The 22,370-nt window shown below is 39.9% G+C and overlaps 1 protein-coding gene across 3 annotated transcripts in view; it reads left to right on the plus strand.

Annotated features, from left to right (window-relative positions):
• Positions 1–4,761: 4,761 nt before the first annotated feature.
• kiaa0232 (KIAA0232 ortholog) overlaps positions 4,762–22,370 on the plus strand; it is a 34,332-nt gene continuing 16,723 nt past the window's right edge. Inside the window, exons 1-3 of one of the 3 annotated variants that reach the window (XM_088629150.1) lie at positions 4,762–5,044; positions 18,363–18,867; positions 22,041–22,178. In XM_088629150.1, the coding sequence (XP_088485276.1) occupies positions 18,640–18,867; positions 22,041–22,178 (366 nt within the window). In that variant the 5' untranslated portion in view covers positions 4,762–5,044; positions 18,363–18,639. Of the gene's footprint in view, positions 5,045–5,509; positions 5,662–18,362; positions 18,868–22,040; positions 22,179–22,370 lie in introns of those variants that run through there. The other 2 variants (XM_088629133.1, XM_088629140.1) reach the window with 2 other exon arrangements.

Consider the following 22,370-nt stretch of genomic DNA (forward strand, 5'->3'; position numbering starts at 1 on the left):
TTTCCCTGGTGTACTTGCATTCTCACAGGGAAATAAACACAAAGATTTCCATGAGTTGACATTAGGCAGCCAAGTTCTAAAACACTCAGAGAGAAGAGACTCTTGTCTTAGAACCTTCATAAAATCTGTATAAAGAGGGTGGGTCAATCTTATTTGTATTTTGTGATCCTCGACTCTAAAAGCGTGCAACAGCCAGCAGCCAGCCAGCCAGCCAGCAGCCATATCACCCTGCAACTCACAACTGGCAACCCACTGAAGCTAAGCAGGTGTGAGCCTGGTCAGTACCTGGATGGGAGACCTCCTGGGAAAAACTAAGGTTGCTGCTGGAAGACGCTGGTTGCCACTCACCCTGCGGCTCATGTGGGTCCTAATGCCCCAGTGTAGTGACGGGGACACTATACTGTAAACAGGCGCCGTCCTTCGGATGAGACGTAAAACCGAGGTCCTGACTCTCTGTGGTCATTAAAAATCCCAGGGTGTTTCAAATAAAGAGTAGGGGTGTAACCCCGGCATCCTGGCCAAATTTCCCCATCGGCTGTTATCAATCATGGCCTCCTAACAATCCCCCTCTGTGAATTGGCTTCATTACTCTGCTCTCCTCCCCACTGATAGCTGATGTGTTGTGAGCGTTCTGGCGCACTATGGCTGCCGTCGCATCATCCAGGTGGATGCTGCACATTGGTGGTGGTGGTGGAGGGGAGTCCCCGTTACCTGTAAAGCGCTTTGAGTGGAGTGTCCAGAAAAAGCGCTTTATAAGTGTAAGCAATTATTATTATTATTAATAAATAGTACAGCCGAAGCACGATTATGTTCTCTCACTCATGTTAAACAACTGTATAATATTGTGATTTATGTGCCAATTTCCCTAATAGGTTTTGTCATGCCATCAAAAAGGTAAAGTTTAAACCATGTAATGCAAACATTTGAACAAAAAACATCTAATCAGGCAACCACACATAATAATATTGTTGGAGTAATAGTATTGAAAGTGGTTGTTTCTATGGATTTGCATGGTGTTTTCGGCATCCAAGGCAAGCTGTGCTACAGACAAAGTGAATGAGAGAGAAAATCGTGAACCTAAGAGCATGAATGAATGCTTGAACCTTGGTGCACCATTTGCAACAGTCACCCTTAGACTCCTACTCCTACAGGAATCTCCCTGCGAGGAGGGAATCGCATCGGGGATGCCTTCTGTCAGACACTGCAAGCCAAAGCCCTTATTTCCACAGAGAAGCACCCCCACCCACTCCATCTTGTACATGTCACTACTACCGGTATAACTTACCAGCCTCGGCTCATGTGCTGGCGTGCAAACACAACCACTGCACGATGTGCACAGTTCTGAAAAAGAACTATACTGGCATTACATGTTGTAGCACAATTTTTGTTATTGTGAATTGAGTGCTATTACAATGAGAATAGCTTGCCAATTTGTGTTCACTTCAAATAAAAAAGTTAAAAGCAACGGTAAACTTAGTGCGGGTATTTCTGAATACATATCAATCTATACAAAATCTGGAACAAAGGTATTTTATTTAATGACAGTCATTTAATTTTATCAGTGCTTAACCATTCATCCAACAGACTCCATAACTCATAATGTTTCCATGACACATTATGTAAATTAAATTACACATTGACTAGAGTTAAGGGGTTAATGTTCATACTGGGGTCATGAAATTAGTTAGGACTTTTACTTTTCCTAATTTGTATCTAGATTCTGGTGTAGCTGCTAAACAAGTCAGGTTTATAAGCAATACTAAAATAGGAGGATTAGGAAAGAATGTGCAAATGGCAAATATTAAAAAAACAGAGTTCCAGTCTGGACAGACACCTGGCAGATGTGATGTAATGTGAATAAGTACAGATTCTCAAAAACTATAGATACAATATAGAAACTACCTAGCATGAAGAGGCTACTCATGAAAGAAATGTGTGTGTTCATGGTGACACGTTATTTGCATCTTTGATGTAACAAAAGAATCAATTAATAGGCAAGGAAAATGTTATAAATTGTTTTCCAGTTGAACTATTACAGACCTCATAGTGCAAAACACACAAAAAAACCTTTGTTAAATTTCTTATTTTCACTGTATTTAGGTATAACAAAATGAAATAAATCTAACATTAGGCGCTACAGGATTTGCATAGATTAATATTGTTCTCTAACTGCAGTGCATGATAAAGTAAGCATTTAGACTGGATGAACAGTCTAATGATATTTATCATATAGCATTTTTTTAATTTCATTGATCAAACATTGACTTTAATCTAAAATATATGTGAATGCAACAAGTTATTCAATTTCGATTGTTTTATCATTTTTAGTCGCAAACGCGCCAAAGTTGCCATTATCTTCTGAGAGTTAACTTGCTACTTTGCAATTTCTCTTCCGATTACAGCAGACAAACCGAAAAGCAGATCGCTGTCGCGTAAGCTAACTCATTTGTTTTTGTTGCGTGTTGTAATTTGCCATCAATATTCGTCTTATCAAATGTGTAATAATTCAGGTGCTTTTTTTTCGCCGCTAAAAGGGGCAATTTAAAAGTGATCAATTTAGTTTAATTATATATTTCATAAATTTGAAACATTAACATTTAACCAACAACAGAGTATTTAATCGTACGAAATTGTACATTTCCGAGACAGCACATCAAAGGCAGCTCTGAACATGGGACATCAACACAGAAGTGTCGTGTGTGCGGCGAGCGGACAACACTATACCCGTACGGACCTGCATTGTGAACACTGCTGTTCAAAGACAGTAATGTAGATTCTGCTATAATCTGTAAATTAGTGATGATGGCAGATAACGGCGAAGTAGAACGATTAGCAAAATGGGGACCTGACCCAAATATTTTAAATCCTTAAAGGCATTGACAAAGTCATCACACTGGACTCCAAAAGTGAAACCGGAACCAGGGCACACAGGTGGAAACTATGGAAATGCACTTAGAACTGAGAACAGGAAAATTCTTCTTTACCCAGAGGGTTGTGGGAGCATGGAACAAATTACCCAGTCATGTTGTTGCAGGCAATACCCTGGTTTCTTTCAAGACACGGCGAGAATATTTATCCTTGGGTCATCTCTGGGAGACTTACCTACAAACCGCCAAACGGGCCTCCTTCTTCGTGTCTTACCTCTCATGTTTTTATGTACATTTCCCCTCATTATCACATCTAAATCAAAATATATTTCTAACATTAATTCCTTTATGCCTGCCTTTCCATGACACGTTCAAATCTCTTTGCGTAGCCGACCTTGTTACCTGGTAGTCATGTAGTTTAGATCCTAAACAGCCCATCACACTTTAAAAATCTCAACAAAGGATTTTACAAATGTAAATACTGACAGTGTAGCGTGCTTTTAAATTCAAACTCATTCAGGAGATAAATCAAACAGCTGGTACAGCACTTGCTTGTTTTAACTTAACATGACAATGACCTTAAGCGCGCAAACGGGTTGAACCTAAATTGCTTTTAACGATCAGACAATCGGGTTTTGAAATCGACATGCAGGTTTCACCAGCCCCGCAACGCAATGAACTATTGGGGGGAAAAGTAAGCATGAAAAACGGTGTCACTGGTTTTAACATACTGACATTTTGAGCACTGATCGGGCAGAACTACATATCTATTACTCTGCTGTAGGTGCGTGCGAGTACACAGAGGACGCTGTGTTAACAGAATGGGTTTCAGCAAAGTATTTGCATGAAATGGTCGCACAACAGTTGAACGCTCATATTCATGTCCTTAGCTACCTTTCAGAGAAAACTCCACGGCCCGAATCGTTGTTTCTTTTCTTCTCTTTTCAACATGGAATAAACCTTTACTTGTTTCTTTGCTAGCTTTCAGTTGGCATTCTCGTTTTTTTCGAATCTGGTCATATAACTATTTGTATATTACATATTGGTATATATTTATCATTCGTATACTAAATCTAGTGATATCACATAAGACTAACGAAGAAAAAACACCTGGTGGAAACATACCCAAAATGATAAATTGATTCAAATCCTGATCACATCTTTGAGAGAGGTCGATATTGAAAGGGACCCAGTGGATAAATGTGAACACTCGGACCTTAGGAAACATTTGTGATACCCTCATTCAGATTTAATTTTTAAAATGTGATGTATTTCAATGTATAATATCGGTTACATATTTGTGTCTGTAGGGAATCGGAGGGTTAGAAAGCCGTCTGTTTTCTGTTCAAACGGACAAGACATACCTAAACACAGGAGCCGTGATTGTATCACTGCAGTCATTACAATAGACGTACAACAGTGTGGGTTACATTGTGTGTTCTATCATATACTGCAGTGACGGACAATACTATGTTACGACTTTCTTTCGGTTATTGATTGTTTACCGGAAATGCCCAACCTATTCACGTCACTCAAATCCTATTCCACGGCTAAGTGTGTGAGATATAAATAAACAACCGGAGGATACGGACGCATTCCTACTATAAACATATTTTAATGTCGTGCCAGTTTCCACGTAAAGAACTGGCTGCTCCGGTTTCCTTAGTTCAGTCTCATGTCGTGACTGCTATCTTACTAAAATTAGCCTACAATATGCATCACGCAGGTAGAGCACGCCCAGACTTCGCTCCACAACTACGACCCAGAAAATCTTTCGTAAGAACTACTTAGCGTTCTGATGCAATCGTAGGCGGATGAATACAACCTCACAGGAGAGGGCGGTCGCGGTTCGCCTTGTTGCCTGGTGACGGGGAGTGGGGAGGTGGTGAAAAACAGGTCTGGGCGTGAAACTGCGCTACTGTGTTGACCATTTTGGATCGAGGGGAAGTACGGCGCAGAATAGAACAGCTGCCGCTTGGCAGAGCCGGAATGGCGACAGACTCGTGAGCCGCGGGTGCCTGACCGAAACCCGGGACAGGACTTGGCAGCGGTCTCGCGCGTCTGTAGTACGTGACGCTGCTGCGGCGGATTCCTGAGCTCGCGCTCTGAACGGCAGCGGGAGACCAGCCGCTCCTCTCCTCCTCTTTCTCCTCTTCCTCTGCGCTGGGCAACGGCAGGTAAGAGACGCCGACACCGCTGCCCGCTGACCGGCGGGTACCCCGGCTCTCCTCCGCAGTTCGTATTGTCTTCATGCAGCGCCCGTTGAAGATTGGAAAAGCGGGAATTCGTGACGCATGTGTTTTTTTTTTTAAAAGACGTCTCGGGTCAGCCCGGCCGCTCCTCCTCCTCACCGCCACTCACAGTTTGGGGGAGAAGTGTCCCCCGTAGACGCCGGGCAGTGTGCGTTCTTGCCCCGGCGCCGAGAGGTGTACGTTTATTTAGAGGGGAGGGAGAGGTGTCAGCAATGGCGCAAGCGGGAATGCCGTTTTGTTTTTGACGGCACAAGGGTCACTCGCGTCGGGCCGGTAGGACGGGGGTGCGACTCGGTTCAGCCGAGACTCCGGCTGCCCGTCCGGCTGACCCGGGCTGCGGAGAGGTGGAGCCACCGGCGGCTTGTAGGACCCACTCCCTCCCCCCGCCCCCCCGAGTTTTTCAGCTACAGTGTCGCCAACTCTCCCTGCTTTGTTGGGGGGCGTTTCAAGCCCGTGATCGCGGCTCGTAGAGGCTCCGGCTTGCCCTGCTGGACTGAGGAAGTGAGCGTCGGTGTTTTATGACATGCTTTCGGCTTTCCGAGGTGGGAGACAGTCGTCTTGCCGGTTAATACAGACCACTTTGTGCGGACCACTGTGCCGATAACGTGCCGGCGGCCGCGGTGAAAACAAATGGAGGGCTGAGCGGGGCTGTCAGTTGTGTTGTGTTGAGTTCAAGTAACGGATACGTCCGTGGCCATTGCCCGGGCCTTCCAGCCGACGGACGGCGCCATAGATCGGTGCGGTGTTTTGTGGGTTTTTGTTGTGGAAATTGAAAAGCGTGCAGTGGACATACAGAAATCCTAGTAAAGTGGTGGCGTTTGCGGTGCTTCGGTGTTTTGGCACTGTTGCCGAGAAGCTCCTTATTTTGCCCTTCGGGGGCCTTCTGAGGGGAGTCTGGTTCGTCGTAAGCGGTGACGGACAGGCTGGGCGTCCAACCGCGGCGCCGCTGGAGAGCTGTTCCTCCAATCTGGGTTGAGGACAGGGCAGGTGGGCGGGGCTTATTGGTTTCCTAGCGCTGCTCGCTCTTGCTGCACAGTCAGATGGTTTTGACAGGGGCTGCGCCGACGGGAGCGTTAATGCAACTAGTTAGACAAACGCAGGTTTTTACGTGTAACCAACTACCGATTTAAGCGTGCAATGGCTGGCGCATTCACGTGTTATGGTGAGTTTGTGACTTTCGTGGTTGATGTCTTTAGATAATCTTTGTATAGGAATGAACTGTGATAGTTCAGTACCACATAACTTGGCCACTAGTATTGATTTGAGGAAGTAGAGTTACACCTGAAATTACCAACGAAATAAAACTGCAGGCGATTGTTTTTCCAGATCGCTCACAAGGTGCATTTAGAAGTTAAGATCAAATATTACATAAGAATATAAAGCTACTAATGAGAGAAGAACATTTTGCTCATTCTAGATTGTTTTGTTGTTTTGTGTTTATTTGATCAAATGATATTTTATGTCGAGGTGTCTGAATTTTCTTTATTGTGCTAGTTTCATTTTTGCAATGTGAGAAACTCATTATTTTTGGTAGATTATAAACATGAAATTGTGCTTATTGTTCATACAGTTGCCCAGCTAGTAAGAAAAGTACTATTCCTATTAGTGCTAGTACTGTTGCGAGTGTAGACTTTAATATAAGTTTGTTGAGTCATACGTATTATTACTGAAGTTATAACTCAACTAATATTCAAGTTAATATAAACTCTTTGAGCCAGACTAGTAGAAAAATACTACATTTCTCAAATTGCCTGGGATATCTCAAATTATACTGTGTCCCATTTCCATCCTTGAACACAGAATGAAAGGACAAGGTCAGCTCTAAATCTTAGTCCAACTCTGCCCTGCTGCCTTATCAATGAAACCAAATCTTCGTTCCCTCGTTTTCTCTAAGCTATATGTTTTCCATATACAGTCATATCACTTATTTCTTCCAGCTGTAGTCTGCTATAGTTTCTTTTGGGAAGAACGATCCCAGGCAAAGTGCATTCAGTTTTAATTTTAAATGCAGTATTTTTAAAATGTTCATACAAGGAAGCAATATTGTAATGGGGTAGTGTTCAGTTGCAAAAGTTTCTGCACATGTCTATAAGTAGCATGTTTCCTTTTGCTTTTAATGCTTTTAATATTTGTTTTTTTTAATGTAACTACTTTTAATTTTTTACCTAACCTCATGCTCTTCGTATTGTCACCTTTGTTTTTCAAGACTTGCATTTAGATAACATCTTTATTTAAAATGATTTTGTGAACATCAACAGAAGTAAATGTTTTATAAGAAACTGGAAAAAATACGGGCATAAGTCTAATGATACTTTGATTCCACTGTGATCCTTTAAGTAAAAATAATGCTCTTTGGCTAGCGAAGGTTCAGATGAATTTGAAATTAAACATAAAGCCTGGTTGATTCCAAGAGATGCTCTGAAAAGTTTTTCCTTCAATTATGTGACAAATGTTCATAAAACATAAATGAGAGGATTTTAGAATGTCCCTTGAAAATACCCATTGACAGTTTTTGGTTCCCGTCATGGTCTCTTACTTTGTCGTAACCCTCGACTTTGTAATCACTCTTTTCTTCCATTTCAAGTAGAAGGCTAGAAGTTGAAGGTAGGAAGTATGTTGGTGACTTACCCAGCAGGCAGGGTACAATACTCCAGCTGGAGGTTCTATTGGATGTGTTATAGGGAAGGCACACTAACAACAAAGTGAAGGGTTTGTTAATGCACATTTCAGTTAGAGGTGTTAGCATCCCTAAGTGAGAGTATTGAAATGCAAATGGTGGGCTTTTCTTAGGGGCAACAGTAATATACTGTTCGTGGACACCTATTCCTTTTATTTTTTGAGATGATGCAAGCCATCACATAACATACCTCCTGCTGTTTTACTGCTCCCAAGCATGGACACAAAATATGTAAAAACAGTAGAGGTGGTGGCTGGAAACTAGACTTAACAACACTCAATAAGAGATCATCTGCACTAATGTGTTGAGAACACAGGGTGCTTGCTCCCTGGAGCTGGCTGGGTGGCTGGCATTGTCCATACAGGTAACAGCAGATGACTGCCCTGTCCTTGGCTAGGTTTGAACAGATGACATTGGTATATACAGCACACTTCTGTTCACTAGCAAACCAAACTGAAGAAAAGGATAGAATACGTGGTCTTCTCTGGAATCATAAGCGTTAACTTGGAAAACCAACACTTGTCTGAGGGTGTAGTTTGCTGAAGAGTTCAGTGACTGGAAACTGTGCTACAGAGAAGAGAAGATGAAAACTCTTGGCAGGAAGATACAAAAAAAAATCAAGAACCTTTAAATTGGAATGTAAGTGAGGAGAACAAAGAGAAAGAGGACGTAAGGTTTCAGATAGAATCCCAAAATAAAATAATTATGATGTATTTGGAATCGCAGAAACATGGTTAATTTAGCTGGTGACGAAAACCTCTTTCGGATGCTCTGTGTTCTGGAGTGACGAGGGGGAGGTCTAGCTCTGTTCACCAACAGATATTCACGCACAGCAACTTAACCTAGATGAATCAAATTTGTATTAGTCAGATTTATGAAAACACTAAAAAGCATTATGCTACGGATCACAAATAATAAATTTAATAAATTATAGATTAGCATTTTATAAGGAATTCAAAGTCTTGTGTAAAGGAAGATGTGGCATTTTGTCAGAGATTCAAATATTATATGTGGTTAATGAATTTTCTCAGTTTTTTTTCAATCACTGTACATTGAATGAGAAAAAAGTTTTTCCCTTCATTCATACATCAGGAAGCAAGAAATACAATTTTCAGTCCATTAAGAAAGTCTTCTAACAAAGTAGCAATAGACCAATTTGTGTTCTCTTGCACGTAGGGTTATGAGAGTGATAATTAGAGGTATAATATCATCAATATAGAAATAGTTCCCTTGGGACTAGTCAAAATAATTTAGAGAAGGTTAATTTACTGTAAGCATTCTTTGAACAAGCAGTATCAGCAATGGATATAGGTATAGCAAACAATTAGGTTTATTTGGTTTTTCAGTACTCTTCTGAATGTTTCTTACAAAAGATTAATTAAGAAATTAAAGGCATTTAAAGTAATGTGTGCATTTGAATTGGAACTGTTTTATAGCCATTAACCTGTACAGATCAGTTGTTTGTGGATGTGTACTTCAGCGGAGTACCACAGAGACCTGTGTTGGGACCACTGCCTTTTCTAATTCATACCAATTACCTAGGTTTTATTTTTCAACATCATAGAAGCTGGAAAGGTATTAAAAAGTGATCTAGAGTTAATGATTAAGCAGGTGCCTGGTAGATGACTAAATCTAGACAAGTTTCCAATACAATATTACATATGATTTATTGATTTAAGCCTTTGTAATATTGTTTAGAAGATTTCTGGACTTCTTAAATTTTCGCTGTTGAGTCCCCGGACTTTCAGTGGAGGCAGCATTTTGAAGAGAATCTTTACTGTAATCCTCAGTGGATGCTGTTTACTACAAACAAAAGCAAATAAAATCCCCAAAAAGGTTGTAGTGTAAGCCATGAGGCTTAGTGCTGCCCTCTGCTTTTTGTGAATTAAGTGCAAAATGCAAAAGCATCCATTGGACACTGCACCATCTTAGAATGGGGTGCAGTAGTGAAGGTTCAAGTGTGTGCTGTGTACTATCGGAATAAGAATTCAGAATAGCTAGTCTAGGTAGCAAAACTATGAACAGAAAGATACCGGCGGGTGATTTTCTTAACTTCCCTAATTTACTGCAATATACATGACTTGACATATTGGGTTTATTCTTGGCTAAACGTCATTTGAAAATCTGATTTGCAAGTTTGCTCTCTGGCTATTTCAGACAGGCTTCCTGGCACTGTAATTGCAATGGCTGAAAAACTTTATCAAACTGGAAACAACAAAATGTATAAAATTAATATGATCTTAAATTCTTGTTTTTAATTTTTAAAAGATGACATCTGGTTTGGAAGACAATTAAATGTTCGAGACAAGCATAGAACAGTGGAATAAAGGGAAATTGGCATATTGGTAGGGATTTGTTGTCTCAGTTTGTTTGAATATGCTTTAAGTAGTTCACTGAAATTTTTATTTTCAGCCTCAACTCAAATACATGTACCAGCAATGTATACAGTGCCTTGCGAAAGTATTCGGCCCCCTTGAACTTTTCAACCTTTTGCCACATTTCAGGCTTCAAACATAAAGATCTAAATTTTTTATTTTATGTGAAGAATCACCAACAAGCGGGACACAATTGTGAAGAGGAACGAAATCTATTGGATTTTTGAAACTTTTTAAACTAATAATAAAATGAAAAGTGCGGCGTGCAAAAGTATTCGGCCCCCTTGCGTTAATACTTTGTAGAGCCACCTTTTGCTGCGATTACAGCTGCAAGTCGCTTGGGGTATGTCTCTATCAGTTTTGCACATCGAGAGACTGAAATTCTTGCCCATTCTTCCTTGCAAAACAGCTCGAGCTCAGTGAGGTTGGATGGAGAGCGTTTGTGAACAGCAGTTTTCAGCTCTTTCCACAGATTCTCGATTGGATTCAGGTCTGGACTTTGACTTGGCCATTCAAACACCTGGATACGTTTATTTGTGAACCATTCCTTTGTAGATTTTGCTGTATGTTTGGGATCATTGTCTTGTTGGAAGATAAATCTCCGTCCCAGTTTCAGGTCTTTTGCAGATTTGTGCAGTGTAAGACTGATTGTTGTCCTATGGACAGACTCTCCCACCTCAGCTGTAGTTCTCTGCAGTTCATCCAGAGTGATCATGGGCCTCTTGGCTGCATCTCTGATCAGTCTTCTCCTTGTCTGAGCTGAAATTTTAGAGGGACGGCCAGGTCTTGGTAGATTTGCAGTGGTCTGATACTCCTTCCATTTCAAGATGATCGCTTGCACAGTGCTCCTTGGGATGTTTGAAGCTTGGGAAATCTTTTTGTATCCAAATCCGGCTTTAAACTTCTCCACAACAGTATTACGGACCTGCCTGGTGTGTTCCTTGGTCTTCATGATGCTCTCTGCGCTTTCAACAGAACCTTGAGACTATCACAGAGCAGGTGCATTTATACAGAGACTTGATTACACACAGGTGGATTCTATTTATCACCATCAGTCATTTAGGACAACATTGGATCATTCAGAGATCCTCGCTGAACTTCTGGAGTGAGTTTGCTGCACTGAAAGTAAAGGGGCCGAATACTTTTGCACGCCCCACTTTTCATTTTTTTATTAGTTAAAAAAGTTTCAAAAATCCAATAGATTTCGTTCCACTTCACAATTGTGTCCCACTTGTTGGTGATTCTTCACATAAAATAAAAAATGTATATCTTTATGTTTGAAGCCTGAAATGTGGCAAAAGGTTGAAAAGTTCAAGGGGGCCGAATACTTTCGCAAGGCACTGTACGTCTAATATTTGTAAGGCTTTACTTGTATCATATTCAAGTTATGTTAAAACCTGGTCTCTGAGATATTAGATCTAGGATATAAGAATGAATGAGCAGATCCTGTCGGATGTATTCTCTTGGTCTTGACTGACGTAAACTTGTGAAAACCCTGAGTCTTTAAATTTGTTTTCAAACGCATGAACACAGGTATAAGTCATATCTGGACATATACTCATCCAGAGTTTGGTTTTGTAATGAACTGGCAGTTAGTTCTAGCAATGAAATAAGGTCCACCAAATTTTCCTTTGTTACCTGTCCAGTCCTGCCTTTTGTTGTAAGAATTTGGATTTTCTCTTTTAACCCACTGTATCTGTTTCCAGATCTCAGCCATTACTCTTTCATTTTTATTTTGCTGTATATTGCTGATCTTTCTAAATGTCTCTACTGTGCTGGAGATTCCTAAATGAGAGACCAGCATTTATTGAATTTCTTGATCAGCTAAATAGTCATGGTCCTTGCTTTCCCTGGGTCACTTGAAAGGCTTAAATGCGTCTTCATCATCACTCAGTTTAGCAGTAAGCATGCTTGAAGTTTCACAAATACTCTGTCTAGCTCCTAGAGGAGCTGATGACAAATTTAGAACCAAAATTGCTGAGATGGCTATCAAAATATCTAGTAGCTTTCTTTGTGTGTGTTTTAAAGAGGTCACTATGAAAGTATTTCTGCTTAAGAGATTTTTTCATAATTGAGAGCTTAATACTCAAGAACTAGTTTCATCTCCATCTTCTGAATGTACGGGCAATGTGCTTCTCTTCCTCTTTGTTAATATGCTATGAATATGCTAGAATTTTTTTAATCAAATCCACAAGCTTTAAAATGGCATCAAGGCTGTGTATAGCATGTCTAGATAAACCGTTGCATTGTCTTCAAGAAAGTCTGCATGTAAATGACCTCTTTAAATGACCATATCTCCAAAACAATTTGAGATGTTGATGTACAATTCTCAAATCTTTCCTCCATTTGATAGCTGCGTATTGAATTTCATGAAAAGCTCACATGTTTTGTCGGAATTGGATTGATTTCACATAGAACTTATTGATTCGTTTTCTCTACTGAAAAGAAGTTTTAAATATTTGCAGGAGCACTTTGTAGTCGGTTGGGAAGATGTTTCGCCTTTCTTTGGAAGCTCGCATTAGAAGGTTGCTACAGATTGGGTAACAGGGTGCAATGTGTGGACTGAAATTTCGCCATATTTCCAGAAACATCATAAAGATGGGCGTTTTAATTTTTCTAATTATTGTTTATGATTATAATAGAGTTAGGTTACAAGTGTTAGCCTCTTCCAGGAGAACAGGAATTTTGAAATTTTAAAGGATCATATGAGAAGTACTCTGATGTCTGGATATGGGTTATATGGGTTGATATTTTGAATACATTGGTATTGTAAAAAGATGTGGAAAGTTTGAATGGTTTGAAAAATAGCATTCCAGCACCATTTCATTTTCTGTTTATGCATAAACTTGAAAAGAAAACTCCTGCATCTGAGGCAGTTCTAATTCAGTTTAGCTTAATTTCAAGCCATCCCATGATCTTTCCACCGATAAAAGAGCTGAAATTAACTTGAGTCTGCAACACTGGTTGTCGTGAGCAAAAGTCCTGCAGGTTTTGATCACAAACTTAAACCGTCGGTGATTAGGAATCTGGGAAGCATGTTAGCACCCTGTAAGTAATTGAGTTAAGTCATTTTACAGTTGGCCTGGAGTGGTATCCCGTCCATGGTGTATCCTGCTTGGCGCCTGTTGTTTGCCAGGATAGGCTCTGGCTCCCAGTGTTGGATAAAGCTTATAGAAAATAGATGGATGGTATTAAGACATTCAATCCAGAAGCTAATGAGATTAATTTAGGCTGATGTTTGACCAGTTCGAACTGTTTTGCTATTAAGCCAAAATAATAACAAAGATAAGAATGGCTAATTATAATGATGAGCATTGTGCTCATATGCTAAAACAAGAGAGCTGGCACAAAGGATTGACTTTGATGTGCGAGGCGCAACAGTAAAGACGTCCTCTCGCCTCCTACTCGAACACATCGTGGAGCTCAACTATAAGAGCACAAGAAGCTGCATGGTGGGCGAGTAATGAAGGGATTACTCCTGACAGGAACGCGTATAATGCTATAAAAAAAATCCAGTTCTAGGAAGATTACATGGTTCACTTTCAAACTGTTACAGTTCATGGACTGAATTCTACGGATTGGCTATTTAACACCGTACGGCCTCAAACTGTTATACCAATCATCCCCTAAGTCTCTGGAAAAGATGCAAAAAAGAATAAATCAAATTCTTTGAACAATTTAAGAGTATATTTTCATTAAAAAAACAATAGTTACGCCTTTAACGTTAGTGCTCATTTGGGTCTTCCCGTGTACTATTTTAATAATTTAGGCAAAGAAGGTGTTTTGACTGTTGTACTTTTCATGCTTTATGCTGCTAAACAGTGAGAGGCAAGCATGTACAGTTAAGTACAGTTCAAAGGGTTTAATTGTTTTAAGGGTATTTACTGTGAGCTAGACTGTAGTGTAAGTCATGAAAGATAGATGATTTTATCGTTGCAAGACTTTTCACTGACAAATGCGTGTTAGGGCTGTAAAAGTGATTTTACTTGAGAAATGGCAGAATTGGTCAAGCTAGTCACAGATTCTATATTTTACCAGCCCTTTATCACCTTTGAAGGATGAACTTGAACTTTATTGCCATATGTAACCGGTACTGGTACAATGGAATTCTTACTTACAGAAAGTCTCTCGATTGTAAAACAAGTGTAAAAAACAAGACAAAGTGCAAACAGTGCATCAAGACAATGTACATACAAACAATAGACAATGTGCCAGTAAACATGTAGACAGTTTGAATGTAAACAATACAGACGTGTAAACAATGACTGGAGATGTGCAATAGATAAGAAATCATAAAGAGGTAGATGGTGATGGTGTAGGTGTGGTCCGAGGGGGATGGCTAAATGTGTTCGCCAGTCTCACTGCTTGTGGGTAGAAGCTATTGAAGAATCTAGTGATAAGTGTCCGTATGCTCTTATATCTCTTGCCTGAGGGCATTGGGGTGAAGAGCTCATGCCCGGGGTGGTGACTGTCCTCTGTGATAGCCAGAATTCTACCACGGCAGCGGTCCTCATAGAGCTGTTTAATCTCGGTGAGACCGCAGCCGATGATCTTCTGGGCCATATTGACCATTCTCTGCAGTGGCTTTCTTTCTCGCGAAGAGGTGTTTCCATACCACACGATGATCCCGTTGGTGAGGACGCTCTCGATGGTGCAGCGGTAGAAGTTCACCAACACATGTATTGGTATCCCCCATCGCATGAGGCACCTCAAGAAATAAAGGCGCTGCTGAGCCTTCTTCATGATAGTCAGTGTTCACAGTCCAGGTTAGATCTTTAGAGATGTGAATTCCCAAAAACCTAAAGCTGGTGACTGTTTCCACTTCTGTTCCATCAATACTGAGTGGGCTGTGAGTGTATGGCCTGTCTCTCCAAAAGTCCACTATTAGCTCTTTCGTTTTCTGTATGTTCAAGTCCAGGTTATTGCTATGACACCACCTAAGCAGCTGTACAACTTCATCCCTGTAAGTGAACTCGTCGTCATCACTGATCAGTCCTATTATAGTGGTGTCATCAGCAAACTTAATGTTGCTGTGTCTTGCTGTGCAGTCGGGAGTAAATAGGGAGTACAACCTTGGACTCAGACAGCAGCCTTGTGGGGTTGCAGTGCTCAGGGTGAGTGGTGAGTGGAATTCACTTAGATGTGTTTTTTTAGTGAAACCTTTTTAGTGTTAACTCTGCATCAGACGAGGTGACTGTCTCTAGCAATGATCTTTTAATAGTGTTATTTTTGCTAGATTTTGGCTTTTTTTGTCATGGCTCTCCTTTAAATGTCTTGCGTTTCCAAGGAATTTTCTTTACTTGTAACTGTCAAATATCAGGAAGAGGAATGGTGATGATTTAAAAAAGTAATAATTTTGGCATGTACGGTGTCTTATATGGAAAATTAAGTTTTCCGATTCTGTGAAAATGCATAAAATCAAATCCCCTTTGTTTAAGATCAACGAGTAACTTTCTGGTGCTGGAGGAAAGACTAACGCAATTTAGAGCTTGTCCTCATCTCTTCCAAAGTGTTGGAAATAAGAACTGAATTAGCATCTTACCTGCAAATTCACATGTTCCATGCAAAGCAGGATTGAGCTGTGGTGCAGCGCAGGCTGCTTTATGAACCAGCAGGAACTTGTCGGAGTTTATGCAAAGCATTATTATGAATTTGGCTGGCCTTGTGTAAATGTGGACAAACACTAAGCACTTCTGTCACATGTCAGACTATGGTAGGAGACCTTTCATTGACAGTGACCTGACAGTGATATCAGCTGCATGGTTTCTTGTTTTTATTATTCAAGGTCCAGCACCTCATATTTCATAACTCTGACCTGACATCCAGGGATTTTTTTCTTTGGTCCCTTAAAGTAGCATGTGTCCAGCACGTGGCTTGTAGTTAAAGCAGGCATGACCTGTACATTGTTGCACAATAGCCAGGAAATAACCTGAGCCTTAGGAAACTGTGAGGCATCTAAAAATAACACAAGTTCCTTTGATTCTCTGGAGAGAAGGAAAATTTTAATTTATGAGTAACAATAAAATAACTGAGCTATGCAGCACAGCATTACATCAATAACACAAGCAATTCTGTGCTTCTTCCGAAAAGACTAAAAAATCTCATGACTGGATCCCAAATGCAACTAAATTTCCTTTCCTAGAACACAGATGCATTAAGTCAATTGATATGGGTCTTCCTATTCAGAAATGCATCACTGAACATTTTTAGTGTGAGGGTTCCACAATGTAAGAAATCTGATTTTTTTTTTAATGACTGCAAGCTCTAAAATATCCAGATCCCTTAACCAGAATTGGTTCTCCAAGACTGACAAGAACAAGGTCCTATCACATGGCACAAGATTTGAGACGGAGGACAGTGGTGTTCATTCCTCTCTGTGGTCTCCCCTCTTTTTCCTTTTCTTGTTGTTCCTCTGTATTTACAATGTGCTTTGTGGCTGTTGAAGGTTTATCCTTGATTGTCGTTCTAATGATTTACCATGAAGTTAATTAAGCAGAGTAAATCAAGTCCCCTTTGCTCATCTGTTTGCGAAACTTTTAAACCCACCTGCAGCTAAGCAAACAGCTTGTATGATATGCATTGTTAATGCTTTCTGAAGGAGGCCTTGATAAGTGCAATCAAGATGTGAACTGCAAATGTTGTTATACATTATATGCCACCCCCTCCTGTTATTGTATGTGCTACATTGATTTAATATTTGGTAGCATGCCAAACTGTTTTGAAGCCTGTGGGGAAGAAGTACGATGGTTTTATTTATTCTTAGGGGTTATCATTCTGCTACAGAGTAATGTCTACAGATATTTTTGCTCGTCACCCAGTTTGTGGCAAATTTAACAGGCTGTTTTTCACAAAGTTGGGTAGTTGCATAGTTATAGGGTTAATGTTGAAGTGTATAGTTGTTTTGCTGTGAGAATTTAAAAGATTAAGGTCTAAGCTGTTTCTGAATCATGAATGCAAAGTTTTTCAGAAATTGAATTCCCTTTTAACCTAGATCAAGTAAGTGACCTAATTTTTGTTACAAATGCAATCAAACTCCGTTTCACTCATTTAAAGTACAGTAGAATTTTGCAGTTTGCAGTTTGTGAGAGTCTTATTTTGCCAGTCGTGGGCAAAAGCTGCTGTTGTCTTAACTGGTAAGTTGGTAGCAGGAGAAACTCGCTGCTGCCCATGAGTACTTGGTTTTAAGGGAAGAGGAGATTTTGGGGTCAGCAATTTTTAAAAGCACAATGTAAAAGTGAATGGGGTATCTGCATCAGTTGACTGCAAGGCTTCAGTGGAGTTTCCAGAGCATGTTGTTTTGTCAGGAACATGGAAGAGAAGGAATGAGACCGAACACCTGTGACGAAACTCATTTCCAAGAGCAAAAGAATAGCCCCTGGGGTTTAATGTGCTTGGGCCCAGACTGGAGACTGCTTTTGCTGCCTTTGCTTAAATGGCTCGAGCAAATCCACGGTCCATGCTTATTCACCATGCTGTTTAGCTCATAAAAGTAATAAAAGTGCTTGTGCTGTTATTCACAGACTGGTTTAACAAGGGTTCTGGGCAGGAAGAGGGGGGTTAATTGAAAGAATGTGGTCTTTAAAGTTCTGTTAATCCTAAATAATGCCTAAATAAGCCTAATGTTTTGTTTACTGTCAGTTTGTTTTTGGTTTTGTAAAAAAATGCACACCCATGCACACAATTGGTAATGCTTTTCTCTTTTGTCAGTAACACTTAATATCCAGGAAAATACTAAACCAAACCACATTGCAAGTTCTTATTCCAAGTTTTTTTAAGAATAAACTTGTTCTGTGTTTTGCTTTATACTGTATGTTTATGTTCCAAAATTAATATAGTTTATGGCCTTCACACACGTTACAGTATGCTCCTATTCTTTTTATGCTCAGCTACTAAGATTTCCCTTCATTGGTAAAATTCCATATAAATATTCAATACTTAAACGGGCACAGTACAGTCTAAAGATCTTAATCATTAGTTATTTTGGTAATTTAACAAATAAATGCATTAACGTGGAAGAATTTTACCTTATTGCAACACACTCTTATATGAAGATCTTAAGCATTAGTTATTTTGGTAATTGAACAAATAAATGCATTAACATGGAAGAATTTTACCTTATTGCAACACACTCTTATATGAAACAAAAACACATTCATGAAGCAACTATAACAAAAATACTTTTTTCTTACAGATTTTGCCGGAGGAGGGATTTTGAACTCAACATGAACCTCTTCTGATTGTGAAGCAAACACAATTGGTGTTTTGCCATAGCTGATTTTCTCCATCAGTGAGCCATGATTGAAGAGTGAAGTTTGTCCCTGCAAACAGCAATAAGAAAACCTACATGATTGTCCATGTAGCTCCCCCCTTTTGTGTCCTGCTGGACTGAAATTGCATCCAGAGAGGCTCCCCTTCAGTCATCCACCAGAAAATGCCGCGGTACTTCACAATGTCTAACACCTAGTTCGATGCATCCAGTCAGTACCGATTTGGACGGTCCTGCTCCTGAAAGCTACTCAAGCCCCTTTTCAGGCCCTTTTCCTGCTTCCGAAATGTCTCTCCTTCATGCATTGGGCCCGGTGCAAACCTGGCTAGGACAGGAGCTGGAGAAGTGTGGGATTGATGCCATGATCTACACTCGTTATGTTCTTAGTCTTCTTCTGCATGATAGTTATGACTACGACTTGCAAGATCAGGTAGGTTATTTTTCCATGTATACCTGACTTTAAGTATTGAGTTGGGGAAGATTTGTCTCTGTTGAAAGGGGTGTTTGGGCTACTTGCAATTTACACTTGTAAATATGATTTAGTTGCTGAAAGAGTTCCTCACTTTTGTACAGTTCCATCTCGCTGCTGCATAACATGGCTTTCCGTGTGTTGCCCTGGTGGGTGCTGGACTTGAGGGGTCCTCTTTATGTACCAGCAGCAACACTACACAGTATATGGGATAAAGTGAGAAATGACCCTGTCATTTGAGTTAACGGGAACTTTAGGGAGTTAGATTATTAAAAAGTGTTAACCCAGCCCAATGCCTTGAGATGTGTAATGACCAAAGCACTCTCCTTAACATCTTATCCAAAGCACTGCAGCAGTGTCCTGGGTTAGTGTGTGAGAAGGGACTAAAGATTCAGTCCTCTCCCATCCTGTTCTCTCATATTATCCAAAGCACTGCAATGTTCTTGAATGAAATCCCATCCTGTGATATACGGAGAACGTGTATTTGGAGGCACTGTTAGCTTCATGTGTAGAAAACATAGGTCTGTGGCTTGTGTAAGTACCCTGTGTAAAAAAACATTCACTGATGTTCCTCCACAAATTCATCTTTAAACAGTTCACCCACAAACCTCAGCTCATTGTTATCCAACTTGTGTAACTTACTTCACTTGAACGTCTCATTACTGTAATGAACCACTCCTCAGGTTTTAAATGAGATCACTTAAGAATGATGATCACATCTCTTATATAAAGAAAATGAATAGAAATCTTAATTTTTCTGATGTGCTCCAAAGTTGTGAAACTATTTTCTCAAAATGTAATTCACTATGTGTTTCCTTCATGTTCAGCAGAGTCTACTACTTAATGCAGTTAAATTGAGTGAATGTAGATGTTAGGTTAATATGGTAAGACAATTTCTTGCTCCACAGCTTCTTGCGTATTGTATAGGCTTATAAAATATTTTACGTAATCCAGTGCAGTACTAAAACTAAATTTAAAACTAAATTCACCTGCAGAATTAGCTCTTTGTTGACATTAGCTGCACACTTAACATATTTCAATTCAAACTTTGTATTTTGATGTTTTAGTTGTAATGTTGTGGCTGTACGATTTGTACTTCCCAGCAGATTTACAGAACAATGAATAGTGTCTCAGTGTTTATACAGGTGTCAATTGGACAGATAAACATGAGCAAGATACAGGTGATCAAAGGAGTGGTACTTTAAACAAATTCACTGTTAAATTATTAAGTCAGCCATTGCAGAACAGGGATAGTTAACAGTAAATGGACCCTTTTTAGTGAGGTCATGGCCAGCCTCTCTGGAGGTGGATCATGAGATAGAGGTGGCCTCAAGGCAGTATAAATACAGTAAACACTAACAGAAGAACTATACATATCCAACAAGGAAGACTGGACTGTATGTTTTTGTCTTTCATCTGACTTGAAACCACACCAGGTATTCTGAATACTTTTAAAAGGGGTTGGCTGTCTTACTTGAGGAATTATGATTTTCTGTGTTGTCTTACTCTCCAGGTTTGTGATGAATTGTTTTAAACATGGAAAATGACTCCTGTTCTGTAGTGGGCATGTTTAGTAAAGGAGACCTGGGCAGTATCCTTTTAATAGGGTGCACGTTCCTTTTCGGCCTGTTTAGATTATAGGGGAAGCATTATGTTTTTTGTAGCAAACAGGGCTCTGAAATTTACAGAATGAAATGAGAATTAGTGAAATATGTTCTCTGTGTGCTAAAGTAATATTTGTCTTAAGTTTACCCCTGGTGACTGCTCCATAAACAAGTTGTTCTGTAGAATAAAGAGCACCTGTCTTGTGTAATTGATGAAATTGTCATTTATATTTGGTTATGTAGCCAGCTGGTGCAAAGAACTTTGGATATTGATTGGATTACTAGTTCACAGTTATAACTCTAACCCACAACAGTACATTTATGCCAAGTTGGGAAAAAATGAAATTACCTTTTGGAATTCTGAATGCAAAGATGCTTTTTTACAATAGAGGAAACTTGGTACATATCACAGGACAGTCTTAGAAGAGTTGGCTAAGACGCACTGTTTTCTTTTTAGCAAATGTGATGTGATTTTGTGTTTTGCGGCCTGCAGGTTTATAGGTTTTATGTCTGTTATGGACATTCATCCATCCTGGTTTTATATTTAAGTAAAGGTTTGTATATGCTGCATGTAGTATACTTAGACTCTTGTGCATTTCCAAAATGCCACCTGAACATCATGCAGTGTTGCAGTTTTTTTAATGTCAGTATCACATTTAATTAAGATGAGCCTTTTCAACAAATCTCTGGTCACCTCTGCCATCATGTTTTGGAACAAGAGGTTCATTCTTTGGAATAAAAAGTGAGCTACGGTTGTGATCCGGAGGGAAGAGTGCCACCTGCTGGTTTACAAACATAATTTAAAGCAGCAGTCTTGTTTTCCTTAACGAAAGTTATTTCGTCCCATTAGAGTTTAATAAGCGATTTTATTTTTTTCAGATTGATGCTTACGGGTGTGATATTTGAGTTTAGTACTCCCATGAGTGAAATTCATTGTAGCTATGAGTTGAATAGTTTAAAATGTGGATGATAGCAGTTGCAACTAAGGTGGTCAAAACACAGGTGGGATAGGTGTCTCACATAGGTACTAGCTTTTATCATTTGTAATTTTTCATAAATACTGGAGTCATGGCAGAAGTCCTTTTCTTCCTTGTACATTCTATAGTTCTGATCAAACTGCTACTGTCTTGAGGCTCATCGTGCATAATTGTCAGGCTCTTTCTGTCCCAGTTTTCAGTAAACATCTTCAAGTGTCTCAAAACCCACCATGCAATCTGCTAAACCCGGGACACCACAGACCTAAATACCAAACCTTAAAATGGATCTTTTGAATCTGTAGCACTATCTAGGGACCACGATATTGGTTGAATCCAGCAGTTTTAAGATCTTTTATTGGTTACTTTCAGAAAAAGTATTTTTTCCTTTAGCTCCTTGCAAGCCCTTTGATGTTACACTTCCCCCTAGGGGGCGCCACCACTGATTTGAGAACCACTTGTTGATGGAATGGGATGACATAGATAAGTAACTCTTAACCTCTCCTGTGAGGTCTGAAGTAAAGAATGCAGTAAACAGTGGAATGTCTTTCTTCAGGAAAATGACATCTTCTTGGGTTGGGAGAAGGGAACCAGTAAGAAATGGGGGAAGAGCAAGAAGAAGGGGGCGGACCTTAGTCTTGAGGAAATGAAGAAACAGGCCGCTGTGCGATGTCTGCGTTCTGCATCTGATGAAGTAAGTATCTGCCAGGCTGAATACACAATCTCAGTCAACAATATGTTTGCATCTCATTTTACACTTGTTACATTTCTCATTGCAATGCTTGACTACTTGTCATGGGCTACTTTTTTTTAACAATAAAAGAAAACAATAATTCGGACCCCAAGCCTAAAATTTTTATTTTCGGAATCATTTGTACTTCAGGGG

The sequence above is a fragment of the Lepisosteus platostomus genome, chromosome 1 (assembly GCF_059453375.1).
Source record: "Lepisosteus platostomus isolate fLepPlt1 chromosome 1, fLepPlt1.hap1, whole genome shotgun sequence".
Classification (NCBI taxonomy): domain Eukaryota; kingdom Metazoa; phylum Chordata; class Actinopteri; order Semionotiformes; family Lepisosteidae; genus Lepisosteus; species Lepisosteus platostomus.